Source organism: Leguminivora glycinivorella, chromosome 24 (genome assembly GCF_023078275.1).
Source record: "Leguminivora glycinivorella isolate SPB_JAAS2020 chromosome 24, LegGlyc_1.1, whole genome shotgun sequence".
NCBI lineage: Eukaryota > Metazoa > Arthropoda > Insecta > Lepidoptera > Tortricidae > Leguminivora > Leguminivora glycinivorella.
Genome location: NC_062994.1, coordinates 10,581,035 through 10,597,258, shown reverse-complemented (window position 1 = coordinate 10,597,258; position 16,224 = coordinate 10,581,035). Strand labels below are relative to the sequence as shown.

At 35.2% G+C, this 16,224-nt stretch overlaps 1 protein-coding gene and 1 long non-coding RNA gene across 5 annotated transcripts in view; both read right to left on the bottom strand.

Moving 5' to 3' along the window:
• Positions 1-529: 529 nt before the first annotated feature.
• LOC125238764 overlaps positions 530-16,224 on the bottom strand; it is a 40,753-nt gene continuing 25,058 nt past the window's right edge. For all 4 annotated transcript variants that reach the window (XM_048146195.1, XM_048146194.1, XM_048146197.1 and 1 more), the window contains one exon: positions 530-1,318. In XM_048146195.1, the coding sequence (XP_048002152.1) occupies positions 1,224-1,318 (95 nt within the window). In that variant the 3' untranslated portion in view covers positions 530-1,223. The remainder of the gene's footprint in view (positions 1,319-16,224) is intronic.
• On the bottom strand, positions 6,515-8,883 carry LOC125238765. The gene is made up of 3 exons (XR_007178468.1): positions 8,827-8,883; positions 8,287-8,361; positions 6,515-6,661 (listed from the first exon to the last, which is right to left on the bottom strand). It is a non-coding gene; the product is annotated as an uncharacterized LOC125238765 (long non-coding RNA).

The following is a 16,224-nucleotide window of genomic DNA, read 5'->3' as shown; positions in this document are numbered from 1 at the left end:
TACAGTTTGCTACAATTAAAACTATGAACTAAATCACAAATGGTGTGTTTTGGTATTTATAGTCTTAAAATCTAACAAATATAAGGTAAGATGGGAAAACGCAAGGACAACACAAACTCTTGTAGAAAATCCTCATACTGTTACTCTTGCCTCGAGTAAAATAAACTATGTTGGTCTTACCCCACCTCACTTTAAACATTTATATTTTATACTAAATAGCCTCTATAAGGCATTATCCCCAAAATGGGCTCAAAAATAATGTGACAATAAATACAATATTTGGCTTATTTTTAAATCAAAGTAAAAAAAACTGTAGAAAAAGTGGCAAATTTCTAGATTGAAATGTATTCCATTGTTACTGTTGTGTTTGTAAATAGACTATCAAGGAATAACCGCGTTGGAGGTTTCATAAAGTAAAATCAAATACCTACTATACGTTATTTATTATGGTGAATTACGTACAATCTTTACAAAATAGGCACAAAAATAATGTGACAATAAATACAATATTTGGCTTATTTTTAAAATAAAAAAAAAAAAAAAAAAAAAACTGTAAAAAAGTGGCAAATTTCTAGACTGAAATGTATTCCATTGTTTTTCAATATCTATCTATGTCATTGACGAAATAGACTACCAAGGAATAACCGCGTTGGAGGTTTCATAAAGTAAAATCAAATACTATACGTAAGTACTTCGCTTAATTCTTACATAATGGTGAACTATGTACAACGTTTACATTTATTGGTTGTTTGATTGGATAAACCAATAGTTTCTAACCTATAGACGTTAAAGTTTCGTGAGATATATTCGAATATTTAATTAATAACGGACTGCAGACTGCTCTACTCATCCCGCCCTGCCCTGTCAGCGCGCGCGCAGCGGGCCGGGTGGCGAGCGGTGCGGGCAGTGCTAGGAGCGTAGCCGCCGCGAGCACTTCTACATATATGCTTAAAATATGTCGTAACAGTCGCAATATATTGTAATAACGTGAGTACAACCGGTTATTAATTAAATAGTTTCTAACTTCACCAAAACATAAAATACTTCTTCTAAAAAAAAACCTTCAATAGAGGCGTTATTTTTTGATAATAAATTATTATTACCTTACACGACTGCCCCAAAAAAAGAGTGTATTGTTTTCAGTGTTCATGTTTGTATGTATGTACGTGAGTTTCTTTGTCGCAATATAATAAACGCGTTATTTTTTCAAGTTTGTTCAGTTTTTAAGCTTCAGTTTCCAAATCGGCTTCAATTTCTTCTGGCGTCCGTAAGTCGATCGCGAACCTTTTCTTTAGACTTGGTGGCCTCTCGTCCAGTTCTGAAAGAATAAATTACAGATTCTCGTAATTAACGTATATTTTTCACACATATTACTTTAAAGCAAAAATTATTTTACAATCGTCATACTATAGATCGTAGGTACCTCCATTTTTTAGCGTCATCTATTTAATACTATAATCATACTCGTAACTAACTACACTGATGACTCCTACAATTTGATTTTTTTTTTCAAAATGTGTATTGACGTGATATCATGATTTTAAAATAAAGAAATATTATGTCATTTGTTCTTATAAAAAAAATTAAACTCGCAAAAATATTTGGGGAAAATATGATTTTGGAAACTTCCAGCGCCATCTAGTTTTAAGCTTAAAAGGTGCATACATTTCAGGGGTATGGGCTTTGTCTGTCCCAGTATTATATCGTTAGCTTTAAAGTATAGAAAGTACATACTTATAAGATACTTATAAGTGTGGTATCTGCTGTTAGCCATATACAATACTTGTCCCTTAATTAGTGTTCCTGCGTAGGGTTGCAAAAAAACGGTTTCTTTTCTGGCTTGAAATAAAAAATTTAAAAAAAAAACCGTGAAAAAAAACCAGTTTTTTTTCTGGAGTATGTTTTTTTTCTAAAGTACAAAATCTCAAAATTTGGAAAGTATTTAATACTTTTTACGGTTTTTTAGACTTAATGTTAACTATTAAACCAATTTAATCAAATAACTTTAATTTCTGGTCTTAGAAAAGTAACATTTACGAAATCTGTAGTTGGTAGTTATCACTATTTACTGTTGGCAACACCACCGCCTCTCCACCCTACACGCAGCATCGGGGATTCCCCAATAAACGTTTGTATACTGAATGTTAATTTAATTAAAATGTACATTATTGTTATTGAAACACGTTACTACTCACGAAAAACCGTTATTGTCGTATTATTTGTTCATCTGAAAAAAAAAACCATATTTAGAAAAAAAAACCATGGTGCTCGGTTTTTTTTCATGTTTTTTTTCATAATTCTGAAAAAAACTTTTGGTTTTTTTTCTATTTACAACCCTATTCCTGCGTGCACGCTATGAAGCGTCGATTTAACTTAGGCCTAACCGAAGCTCGGAACACACTACGCGGACGTCCGTCGTAAAACGACCGCGACCGCGACCTATCAGTGTGCACGGAACAAAAGATCCAGCGAGCCAGATTTCGATCGGACGTCCATGCGCTCAAGGCCACGTCCGCGTCCGTCGACCGATAGTTTGCACGGTTATGTGTATTTCCATTGTCCAGATTCCCGTCCGCGGTCGATTCACGACGGACGTCCGCGTAGTGTGTTCCTAGCTTTAAGCCTGAGTAGATAGACCATATAGATTAGGTAAATCGTTTATTTGGCAGACTGCAGACACAAGTATAGGGTTGCAAATAGAAAAAAGAACCAAATGTTTTTTTTTTTCAGAATGTCTTGGTTTTTTTTTCTAAATATGTTTTTTTTTTCAGATGAACAAATAATACGACAATAACGGTTTTTCGTGATTTGTAACGTTTCAATAACAATAATGTACATTTTAATTCGATAAACATTCAGTATGCAAACGTTTATTGGGGAATCCCCGATGCGGCGTGGAGCGTGGAGAGGCGGTGGTGTTGCCAACAGTAAACAGTGACAACTACTAACTACAGATTGTGCAAATGTTACTTTTATAAAACCAGAAATTAAAGTTATTAAATGAAATTCGTTTAATAGTTAACATAAAGTCTAAAAAACCGTATAAAAGTATTAACTGTTTTGCAAATTTTGAGATTTCGACCTTGAGAAAAAAAACATACTCCAGAAAAAAAACTGTTTTTTTTTCACGGTATTTTTTCATCCGGTATGTTAAGGTTCAAAGATTCCTGTAAACGGGATATGAAATCTTTTAGTATAAACCTAGACAGTTGGGAGACACGCGCTAGCATGAGACCTGAATGGCGCCGTGACTTATCCGACGGGGTGACGGAGCACGACAAAGCCTGGCTCGACAACCTTAAGCAGAAAAGGCTCCGTTCTAGAGCTCCTCCTCCTCTTGACTCGCGTTTCACCTGTGACAGATGTGGCAAAAGGTGTCGGGCTGCCATCGGATTACTAAGCCACCAAAGACGATGTACCGGCACCACACAATAAACTGCAACAATCATCTGCTAAGATGTCGTGACCAATATTATTATATTATTTATTTATTTCGTGTAACAGAGACACATATTTTGTTAGTACATACATGAATGAAAATGACAATTAATTAAGGGTTAGTAGGAGCCTAAATCTAAAATATTTACATATAAAGTTAACCTACAGAGCTACCACTGTACGGTGGTCAAAGGGGAATGTAATCCCGCCCAGTGTAGCAATAGCGGACAATCAGGCTCGTAAAAGTATTTATCGATTTACTTAACGCTCCATTATTGGACTACATAGGTATCAATTCCAATAGCTCTGTCTCTTTCTAAAACAGCTGCAATCTGCACGTGTTAATAGGCAAACATCCGCGTGATGATCGTGAACTTTATTACGTAGGGCATATGACTTAGTAAACAAAGCATTTATGATCTTTTTCTTATGTGCGCGATTTAATAGCCGCCTAGTCGGAGATACGTCGGAGATAGGTCGGATGTCGGAGATACGTCGGGGATAGGTCGGAGATACGTCGGATGTCGGAGAAAGGTCGGAGATATGTCGGATATAGGTCGGATATAGGTCGGATGTCGGAGATAGGTCGGATTTACGTCGGAGATATGTCGGATGTCGGATGTCGGATTTAAGTCGGAGATAGAGGCTATAAAAGGGTCGGAGCGAGCCGACGCGTGTCATTCTTACAATATCCACAAGACTAACAGTGTCTCTGGCTTTCGTGTGTTATACTGGTGAGTGAAGTTGTTCTGCTATTATTTCTCTGTTTGTTTTTACTTGGAAATTATTCTAAGTGATTGTAAACTTTGAAATTGTGTCTTTGTTTGATTGTGCGGGGACAATATCGTCGTACAGTTGAACTTAGACCTGTGGTGGAATTGCTTTACTGTCAGTTGTGGGGTTAATTTAGTGTTCTATTTATAGTGTAGTGTTATATTTAAATTGTTGTGTATAGTGAAGTTTTCTGTGCTTTGTTTCATGAGTGCCGTCAAGCAATACAAAGACTGGGTCGATGTATGGCTGGTGCTTGGAGATAAGTCTGTGTTTGGTTTTGTAGGGAGTAATTCTTGCAAAACTAAGCTTAGATTATAGCACGTAAAGGAAACGTCATTCGTTTGTTTAGTTGGTCAGTAAAATTGAACTTAGTAATTTTCTATGGGGTTATTTTGTGAAAGTTATAAGCCAGATCATTGTTTGTGACAGACTGTTGTCCGGCTAAGCGCTTTATACCTCGCGGTGTTAAACATAAGGCGTTTAGGGGTCTTTTTGTTCCAAGTGGAGGCTTGGGCGTCTTTATTTACTTACAAAAGGCGTATTTTCTCACCGGTCTCAAAGAGTCCAACTGTTAGATGGAAGTGAGGACTTTCACGATTGACGAAAGACATTAGGAGTAATCCTTGCTCACTGAAGTCGGCAGTATTTGAGGCTGGGGTCCTATATATATATATATTTATTTACTCGGTGCTCTGGTCCATGCTGGCGTTGGTTGCTGGGGATTTCGGTTGTGATCGATCCACATCTAAGTAAAGTTGATCGCAGCTGGGTCTCTCATGTGGCTGGTACTGGTGTGTCCTAGAATACTGGATATATACACGGATAGGGCGATCTACTCTCTGCTACCCTAGCCCGCGGGCAAGAGCAGAGGGGGGGATCTGACCGACACAAGCCTATAGGTTGCCTATCTCAGCTTCGCTGGCTGAACTGTACAGTTCTAGTAGGGATACACTTGTACATATTCTGAACACAAGATCTATGGTAAGTGAGGGTCTGTGTTTCAGATATGTTAGAGTAGGGAAAACAATAGGATTAGGGTAGCGTCACACACTATTTCTATGAAAGTAGAGTTTTTTTTTATGATTGGTCTTGGAATTGGTCAACGTGTATTGTGGAGAAATAATTTAACTACTACTATTTATATGGTTTAAATGGACTTTAAATGTGGTGTTTACTATCTTAAAATATGTGGTAAAACTGGTAATTTATAAAAACTCTTATTACTTAATTTATTTGAGTGAAATTAATAATTGTGGTAGCAATTTCTGATTTTTCGGTGTGGCTGCGGGACACTTAGTGTTGCTAACTAGTTTTTCAAGGTAAATTCTATCAAATTGGCTAGGGAAACAAACTGTCTTTTGGAATAAAAGGATTTGTTTGTTATAGGGCCCAGTGGCATGCGAGCGCCGTCCACTGATGGAAAGTCTAAAGCTTAGAAAAGTTTGACTTACTTATTTCTTATAAAAGTTAGCAACTGCTCGGTGTTTCGATAAAACATTAGAAAGATCGAGAAGTTATGGTCTATTAGCAGTATTGGGGAAAAGGGGGGTTTAGCTAGGGAAAAGAAACAAAATAAAAAAGGGGTTAGTTCGTAGATAGATAGCCCTTCAGGCTTACTTGGCATAGGACTCTCAATAAAGCAGTTTGATTGAGATTAAGGATCCTATTCCGCAACGCAAGTTCGTACCCAAGCCAGGATCACTAATAGAGCGTATCGGTTGTTTTCTAAAATATTTTTTAATATTTATTTCATGTATGTTTCACTCACTAACTTTTATTCTAAAATTCCTTCATCACGTCATTAATTTTCTCACTCATAACTTTCTAGGCCTAAACCTGATAAAATACTCTTCTATAACACTATATTATTATGCTACAATAACCTTTATTCTTCTCTAAAATATAAATAAATAAAATTTTAAATAAATTAGTCAAAAATACAGCTGATACTCATTAAAGGATCTAGGTTATCGCGGTTCTCATCGAAGGGTTCTACTTATTCACGCTAGACGATCACAAGGCCAAATTTAAGGGGTATATTTAAAGGGGGGTTAACTATAATGTTGGTTAGTCAAGTAAGTAAGTAAATAAGTAAGGTGAGCGGAGGTTTAGTTACATTTGGTTCCGTGCCCAAGGGATCTAAGATGTGCTCTGTAGAACACATCTTGGATACCAAGGTTTATAAATAAATAATAGGAATTAGCCTTACCAGGCTACATTTGTTGTTGTGAAAACGAGTGGGTGTGCTGTATTTCTTGACTTATTTCATCTCTAAATAAAACTCATATACCTAATATTTTTATTCAATCGCTATTTCATAAAAACAAAAATAACTTTATTGTTAATAAACACGTCTGTAGTATTTTCTTCCATTGTTAATTCTTGCCGCGTTCCGAGCGAAGTTATGCATCAGTACAGAATCAATTATATTTTCGTCTTCCTCTGGTATCTGTAAAAATAAAATAATAAAATTAAAGTAGCGTAGTAAACTTAGACAAAATCTATTTCTAGGAAATTAGCTCATAATCGCAGTGGTTGAACTAAATATTGTCCCGATTAGGCAATTTTAGCACCATTCGGGTTGCATTGCTACGTAGCAATTGTTGGCATTGGCACATCTTGACGTTCCTTTGCGCCTGTGCGTAGTACTATTATTTATTCTGTGTCTTAATGTATGTTTTATGGCTGTTGTATAGGCAGGGCTAGTACGTAAAATACTAGGTACTTGTAGAAAAATACCCATGTATCTAAAATAATAGGAGGTGCGGAGCTGTAGCACTTTAGAAGAGTTTGCCACCTAGTGACCGGAATTGGAAACATAAGTGTGTACGCTATGTACAATAGCAATAGAATTTCATGTTAAAACAAATAGTTCTCTATATGTCTAGTACATTTTCATAGCAGGCTCTGCCATCTTCAGGGTTATTTTGAAAGCTCACATCACGTTTGCACTTCACACCGGAGATCGGATAGCTTCGACGCTGTCCTATATAGTCCATGAACACTCTTATATGTATGTTCCTGGCAGGCGTCTGTTATACAGAATTTCATTTATAGGCAGGATAACTACTAGTTAGGACAGTAAGTAGGTCGTTATCATAATCTAGATGTAAGATTATATTATCTCAGATAACCTAGGATACCTAAGCCCTAGATTTAAGACCTAGTAATACAAGAAGATAGGCTCTAGTCTAATTGCTATGGGGGCGCGATTATTCGTTGTCGCGCTGAAGTACAATATTATATGGGGCGTCCCGCCATTTTTCTATGAATACTGAATAGCTACACGCATGTTATACTATGACAGTACCTCCTTCGATGGATGGTTTGTTTGCATTTCAGTTGTAACTCTATAATATACGTATTGTCTCACAGGATTTCATACATCATACAATAAATTGACAAAGTCTTTATACTGAATATTTTCACTATGAGAACAAATGTCTGTCTGTTAGGTTATACGTATTAATCATGTTAGGACTAATTTAGTTCATTAGCTTATAAGTCATCATATATTTTCATATTACATCCGTAGTAAACAAGCATACGTCCCTCTTGATGGTGAGAGGTCACTGTAGCCTATATCTGCCAATTATTTCAATAAATTAAATGCACAGTGCGAATTTCAACTTTCTATAAGTATATATTTTTGCTATAGTACAAACAAGTATGTATGTATGAACAATATTTTCAACTGGTACACATGACATGTTATCTCACTTAGATTGTGTACACAGCTTTTATACGGAACCTTACACTGTCGCAATATTTCACGGATCAGGCATATGCCAACATACATATTTTATTAGTTAAGTTAAATAGCTACACAATCGTCACCAGATTTCCTACGAAATTACCAGCATCTGGGAGGTCGTACCTTGCCATACCTTAACTCCACCACTGCTTGATCATTGTCACAATTGCTTAATGAATTTCATGAAAATTGATTGAAATTTGTAATATTCCTGTTAAGTAGGCATAAATAATAAGCACTATTATCTTTATAAAACCATATTTTACTGAGGTTCAGAAAAAGTATGTAGTATGTGGTACGCATTAAGTATGTAAACTTACCTAACATGACCGGGTCCAGTCTGATTGTCGGATTACTTTGTTACTGGTAGTGCAGATTAGTGAGTCCTCAGTACACTGAAAGGAAATAGTCAGACATTAGAAATATTCATATAGATAGTGTAAGAAAGGGGTATTGTTTAGAGTGGGGTTCTGCCAAATTGGGTTCAATATTATTTCATTTATCTATTCACGGGGGCGCGTCGCTTAATTTTTGGAACTAAGACACGCCCGTGAGAAATATTGTGTCAGAAAATACAAAGTATACAGCAAAATTTACAAAAAAAAAAAAATATTAAAAAGTTTGAGAACCTCTGCCTTGCAGTTCATAACTACATGAGTTAGTACATAAATAAGTTAGTAAGAAGTTTGCTTAGCCAATAAAATGAGGATGAGTCAGTTAAGTTTGATTTTTACCCGGTAGCTCATGCCTCGCCGTCTTGCATACTTCGCTTAAATTTTCTAGATATAATATTAAGGCCATGAGCTGCTCACTTTTAAAATTTAATAATTAGAATGTGTTATTATAATATAACATAGTACCTTTCATCTATATGAAGTCAGTAGATATATGGAAGACGGTCCAACCTGAAGCGTGGCCTCTCGGGTAAAACCTGAAATTGTACATATTGAAAGATTAGTTAAAAAAGGGTGTATGTATGTTTAAGGAATCTTATTTATAAATACGTATCATTAAGATTGTTTATATTTATCTAGGCCATTCATGGTTGAGAAAAAAAAAAGAAGAACAATCATATAAACCTCATTGAAAGTAGCAAATATATTTTGATAGTTAGGACTATTTCACGTACATTTAGAATATTTAAGATCCTCTTAGGAAATGTGAAAGTCAGAAAGTACGAGTAACGTGGGGAAATTTACTATCAATAACTTATCTGACGACAGAACAATGAAATAAGCAACATTTCACCATATATATTCGGTCTAGTCGTTGTAGTTCGCAAGTATGTTCTGCTGGGTTTCGAAAACGACGACTTGTTTGAAAACACATCAAATAATAAAACAAAAGCTTACCTTTCATGCAAAACCGCTTTTGAAGTAGGCAATTAGTTCACTTTATCAATTGAGGCATAGCCCGTTAAGACATCCTTTGCATGGGCTGTTTGCTCATTAGATCATGAGTATGAGCACTAAATTCTTCTATTATCTTGATGAGAAACACAACAAAACACATGTCCATTGCATTCACGTTTTTTTTTTCCAACAATAATGTCATGTCAATTTCGTAACCTCACTTTCGCTAACGGAAAATTACATTGCAATTGCAGTTCAGAGTTCGATTTGATAAAACAGGCTCACTTTGTCGACAAAATTATTTAGAAGTAACGCGTGTTTAGGGCAAATAATGTTTTGTTTGCATTTTCTTAGTTTGCTAAATGACAAAATGGCGAATATGGACGGTTCATGACCGGCGTCGGCGCAGAATTGTCTGTCGTTTGTTTAAGCCGAGTAAAATAAAGCGAATATTTAAATAATTCTAGTTGTAGATCACGTAATTAATAATGAGCTAAAGAAAACAAAAACGGATCTGCCATTTTTTCGCGAACAAGCGGCATATTAGCGGTAAGCATGACATAGATTAGAGAAAATAATTTAACCACAGATAACATATATCTTCGCCAAAAGGTGTTCTATCGGTGACATTACACAAACTATCATTGTTTTTAAGTTGGTACGCTTGATCGGTCATACAATTTTCGACAAAAAAAAAATATTCAGTAATTCAGTAATTTATTGTCCGGTGTTGTCATTTACAAAACTTTACTTCATTTTTCTCTACTTCATTATAGTAAAATTAATACAATAGATGTATTTAAATACAAAAGATTTTGTTAATTTAATTTTCTATTGCTTAAATCACATCAAACTATTCAAGTTGTGTAGATTTTGAACGGTATTTTGTAAATAGGGCCTAACACATGTCCCCTTACAAGTGCGGTCCGACCGTCTGTTAGATCCTTAAAGAATCTCACAATATATTTTTAATGTGGTCACACTTTTGTAAACCGATGCGCACACGCGATTTCCTACGCATTGACAAATTTACACGATAGTTTTCGTTCGATTTCATTAAATTATGAAAAAAAAAAAATCAATATATTTCTAATAACTAGTCAAATATTTGAACATTATGATAGGCTAAATTTATGATATCAAATAATTGTTTTGTTGATTTAATGTTTGTGACTACACAAAACACTATAGTGTGTTTACAATGAAAATACGCCCATGAGGACAATTGTAAAAGAAAAAAAAAACGGTTAAGGATGACAATATTGACAGTGACAGTTCCTTACGAAAAAAAATCTGAGCGCGAAGTTATTAAATTTTATTTAAGAAAACCGATTTCACTGAAATTATAGTGTTATGTAGCTTCAAATAATTAGTGTAATTGATAGTGTAGGAGCATGTGTGATTTTTAGTGACGTCTTATTATCACACGTAGAGAAATGTGAGAGTTAACTACGTTTTGAAACGAAGAGCTCTGTTAGTGAAAACATAGTAATTTCAATTAGTTTTAGGCCATAATTAGTTAGTTAAAAAAGGTGTTAGTGCAATAGTGCAAGACTTGAGTACATGGAGACAGAGTTAGCAACAGTTTGGACGCGAAAAACATGAAGTGAACATTGAGATATTTCGTGGGACGTTCGAGTTGAAGTACCCGGCTTTTGATGTCAACTAACGGAGGAGTAAGAGTTTTTGAGCCTGGTCTCATACCTGCTCATAGGACCAATGTGTTACTGAAGATTTTCGATATGATTATGTTGTTAGTGGTGCCATATTATGCCACACTAAACAGAAGAATGGAACAGAAAATGCCGATCAAGAAAAATACATATATGTAAGTGTTCAAAACCCCAGTTAATTTACCCTATTCTAGTTTTATTGAGCAAACAAGACGGAGTTTTATAGTCTGCAGTAATTTTTGAGTTAGAAAAATTAAAGTCACTTGGTGATCAGACATCATACTTGAGAAAAAAAAAATAATAATAATAATTGTAGGTGAACGTAAATGAGACGTACGTCTCATATGGTTAAAGTACCTAGACGGTCCTGCAACCTTAGTTGGCATATTTTTTTTTTGGAAAATATTTTAACGCTTGTGATTTTTATTTTATCTTTCCCTCTGTTTATTGGAAGTCTTTAACTTAACTTTAGTTTTAACCTAAGATAGATTCTTACCACAGCAGTGTTCTGTCATTGAACATAGTGGATCAGCGAGGACGGTGGAAACATGCGGTGAAAACTTCAGTGTGTGTTTAAGTGCATGCTTAGTAACGCTAGTGAAATAACAAGTGTTTATGATATTCGATTTATGCAATATTTTATTTTTTGACCAATAATTGGACAAATAAGGACTAGCCAACTTTAGAGTTGAAGAAATATTCATTGGTTTCAAGTTACTTGCTGTGTTCAAAAATAAGTAACTGGATCTTTTGCGGTTATGCTGATTGTGATCAAGTGTGCAACGTGTCTTCGGAAGAGGTTTCATGGTGTCCTGGGTTATGACTAGAGTTTGCATTATCCGGCGGATTTTTAATATTCGAATAATTCGGATAATACAATTTTTATTATTCGAATATTCGAATAATTCGGATAATTTCGGATAATTTATTAAATGGAACAAAATTAATGTTACAGGTGCGTATAAGCGTGGAATTGATAACGGCTGAGATAGATGAGCGCCATAATGCGAAATTTACCTACATTTTTATTTATTTTTTGCATAAATCAGCAAACTGTAGAAATTAAAACACACCTTGCTCTCTATCTTTAGTTCTATGATTAGAATCTTGCAATCAGATGGTGAGCTGTCGATATAAGACAGTTAGTAGTAGTGATTAGTTAGGTGTTAGATATAACGAGAAGTTTTTCTTACAACACCTTTACCTTGAAAATGGATGGTAGAGAGGATGGCTTGTGTAGAGTGGAACGTTAGACAACATCATTGGATATGATGATGGTTATAGGCGATACAGCGTTGTCATATTATCCGTTCCGATATCGGATATAGGAAGGATGTCAAAGGCAAAAATCAAAGATGGCGCCTTGAATGATTTCGAGAATGTATAGGAGTCGGTCCTTCGCTCGATCGGATCGGATACTCATCTTAAATCTGCGGGGCCCTTCCGGATACACTTCGACCCATCGGGATCTTTTGTGCAATTACCCCTTAGATCTTAAGATCCTTCAGCTATTCAGGAGCTTCTCGACCATCTCCACGTATCGGATGATGAGGCTCATGGGTAGCTCTCACTAGGTAGCCTGCTCCAAAGTTCTTCATTCTTTGTCTGGCGAGGGCGTGACATTCACACATTAGATGTCTGACGGTCTCTTCCTCTTCGCCGCACATGCGACAATCTGTGTAGTCAGCGTGTCCCATCTTGGCCAACATTCCTTTGATCCCGTAATGGCCTATGAACACCCCCGTTATAATTTGGAGTTGTCTTTTGCCTAGCTTTCCTAGCTTTTTGCTCCATCCAGATTCTACCCTCCGCATAAAGAGCTTTGAATGCTTCAGACCTACCAGGGCATCCCACTCTTTTTGGTGATTAGCCTTTGTATGGTCCTTCATAGCCGTTTTAATGGTTCCTTGTGACGTTGTCTTCAGACCTGGCCTTGTCAAGTTCATCAGCATTTTCATTGCCAATAAAGCCTTCGTGCCCCGGTATCCATACCAGTCGCACCTTGTTTTGCCTTCCAAGCTTGTTAAGAGCTTGGATGCCGTTTAATACCAGTCAAGAGTCACCTCTGGGTGATGTGAAGGCTTTGAGTGCCGCCTGACTGTCGCTGAGTATATAGATATTCTTTCCTTGGGTTTGTCTATATTCTTATGTACAAAGGTAATTATTGGATATGTCTCGAAAAGCCTCTGTGGCTTAAAAGACAGTGGCATAATTGCCCATGCTGATACTACCACAGTAGTCACTAGTCATTTGCACAAATGCCTGCGCCCGTACCAGATGCCATCTTGGACCGGATCGGATACTTAATATAAAAAGTTGAAAACTCTTTTCGTAATAGGCTCTAAACAAAAGCGTCCTGGTTAGGGTCTTAGAATAGTCGGTTAGGGTCTTAGTTCAAAACAGAATAACCAAAAAAAGAGAAGACCAATTAGTTGAAGACACTTCCTATCCAGGTGTGGATCATTTTAGACCTTAGTTGCACAGTGGCTGGTACCAAAGTACCAATGGAAGGGGAGAGGTGATAAATAAGTAAGTACGTAACAAATTCTTTATTGTACCACCAACATAAAATATACAAGACATAAAATTTAAAAAAATGAAGAAGGAGGAGGTACAAAGGCGAACTTATTTAAATATTCAAATCCAAAACGCCTCAAATTGCTCGGCAGCGATTTGATGGGTTTTAGTTTCCAAGCTGATCAGTAGATCGACTAAGATTTCAAAGTATAAGTAGTAATTAGACCGTTTTTTGTGTATGAATGTAACTAAGGACTTAAAAGGAAAATACCTTATATTTCTTAGTGAAGTGGAGGGAATTCTGGCGTACTAAATTGCCATGGAACTGATAACAGCTAAATTCGGAGTGAGGCGCTAAATTTCAATTTCAAAAAAACAAGGGACCAAGGGAAGGGAAGTTGAAGATAAATAGGTGTTAACTTGTTAGCAATAACATTGTCCGTATTAAGAATTGATCGAAATTGGTTTCAGTGACGTCTATCTATTAAATATATTACTTATAAATAAAAAATAATGTTTATAGAAATTATCCGTTTATCCGGATAATTTCACTTGGATTATTCGAATATTTTCGGATAAAAATATTGGCGGATATTCGAATAATTCGGATATTCGAATATCCGGATTGCAAACCCTAGTTATGACACCGACTGAGAAGAGAATAGTTTGGAAAATTTTGAAATATTACCAGGAGGCCAGCAGGATCTAATCATCGTCATTAGCTACTCAAGAACTCATCATAGAACTAGCCAAGTATGAAAAGAAAAAAAAAAGGAAGAGAGACACTTTAACCAAGTTCCTCAGCCCATTGTCGTGTTTGTTAACAATTTGCAAAGTTTGCTGCAGCTGCAAATGCCATGAAGAAGGAATAATTTGTCTGAGGTTACAAAACTTTCGGGGCATGTTATACAATATTGAAGACATAGAATAGGACAATACAAGTTTTAAGCTCGTTTCAAGAAAAAAATCATTATTTTGTTATATTATTATTCAATCAAATAAAAGTATTTTGAACCTACTTATGACATTATTTTGTATTTTATCATAAGGCAATTAAAACCAAAATAAAATTTTGCAGATAGTTTGAAAAAAAAAGGAATATATTTTATCAAAACCACATCAAATTTGATGTTACATTATATTTTACAAAAAATATCAAAACCATATCAAAATTAAGGATACATCATATTTTGCGGGAAAAAATTGAAAATATGAAAACCACTTCAAAACTGCAATTACTTTTTTTTGCAAAATTGTATTATGCGTTTATTATGAACTTTACATGATGTGTAATGTAAATTTTATGTGTACATTGGTTACAAGTCAATGACCATTTAGTAAAAGTTTTCTTTCAGTGTGGCATACTTATGTGGTACATTATTATTTTTCTTTCCTATCATCATCATCATTATCATTATTTTAAATGCGTCGTGAGTTCTTCAAAATTTTATTGAGATGCAGTGTTATTATTATCAGGGTGGTAGAAGTCAAAATTTTGACTAAAATTAATTTTATTTCTATAGTGATCTGTGTGATAAAGGGCCTTATTGGCTAGCCCATCGTAAAGTTTCACTGTCATTTAGTAGTTTCATTCCTAGGATTATAAAGTGGTGTATGGTGGATGTAAATTTATAATACGGATCTTTTTTATTATCTAGATAAAGAAGTCGGTTCATTATGTGGACAACAATTTTTTTTTAATCTTTTTTTTGTATAGAGAATGTATTGAACATTCATTGTATGGTTGGATTCTTTTAATATAATCATAATTGGACATATAGTATCTAGTCTACCTGGGGTAGACATTAGAAAATTCAGAGCGGTGGATAAACTATTTTTCATTTTAGTTATTACAGTTAGCAGTGATATTTATTATTTATGCGTTATCATTTTTTTTACATTATATAGGGTGGTATACTGTACGATGTCGGTAGGCACCAGTGCAGATCCTCGTTCCTAAGCATAACTCGGTCAGTATTTTATCCTACAAAGATCGGAGTAGGGAGGGCCACTATTTTGCTTAAGTGACTGTACTTACTTTTATAAATTTTTGCATTTTATGCTATCAATTTTGCATTATGAACTGCAGGAAAAAAAAACAAAGACAGGAAAATTTAAAGTAGGGTAGTGAACTTACAGTAATTGACTCTAGTTAAAATGTGAACATAAAATATAATATTTTGTTTCGTACGAACATTTTATTTTTAGTATGTGCATCAAACAATTTTCACACATTGTCAAATTTGTTTGCGGTTAGTAATTACTTTATAAAATTAAATATAGACGTATAAAATGAAACCTATCATAAATAAATTGAAATTTTCTTTGCCTTCGAGTCAGGGTAGAGTGGGGTAAAATGGGATACGTGAATTTTTGAGGTTATTGTGTAATTTTATTTCCATTTTTATTCGTTATTTTGATTACTTTTAAAAGCGTTGGCTTTCTGCTGAGATCGAGTGAAAGAGCGAATGAGGAAGTAAGAATGGTTACATTGTGTGTGTGTGTGTGTGAATAATTTAGAGATGATGAATGTTTATAGATGTAAGAATGTTTTGAATGGGATGAATGACTGAATGAAGTGTGTCTCGAATGATTTTTTTTATGGAATGAGTGGATTGATACAGACAGACAGCGCTGGAAAGTGGTCAAAACTAGTTTGGTCGGAATTTGCGGGGAATAAACAGCGGGGGGAATTTTGGGAAACACATTAGCCATA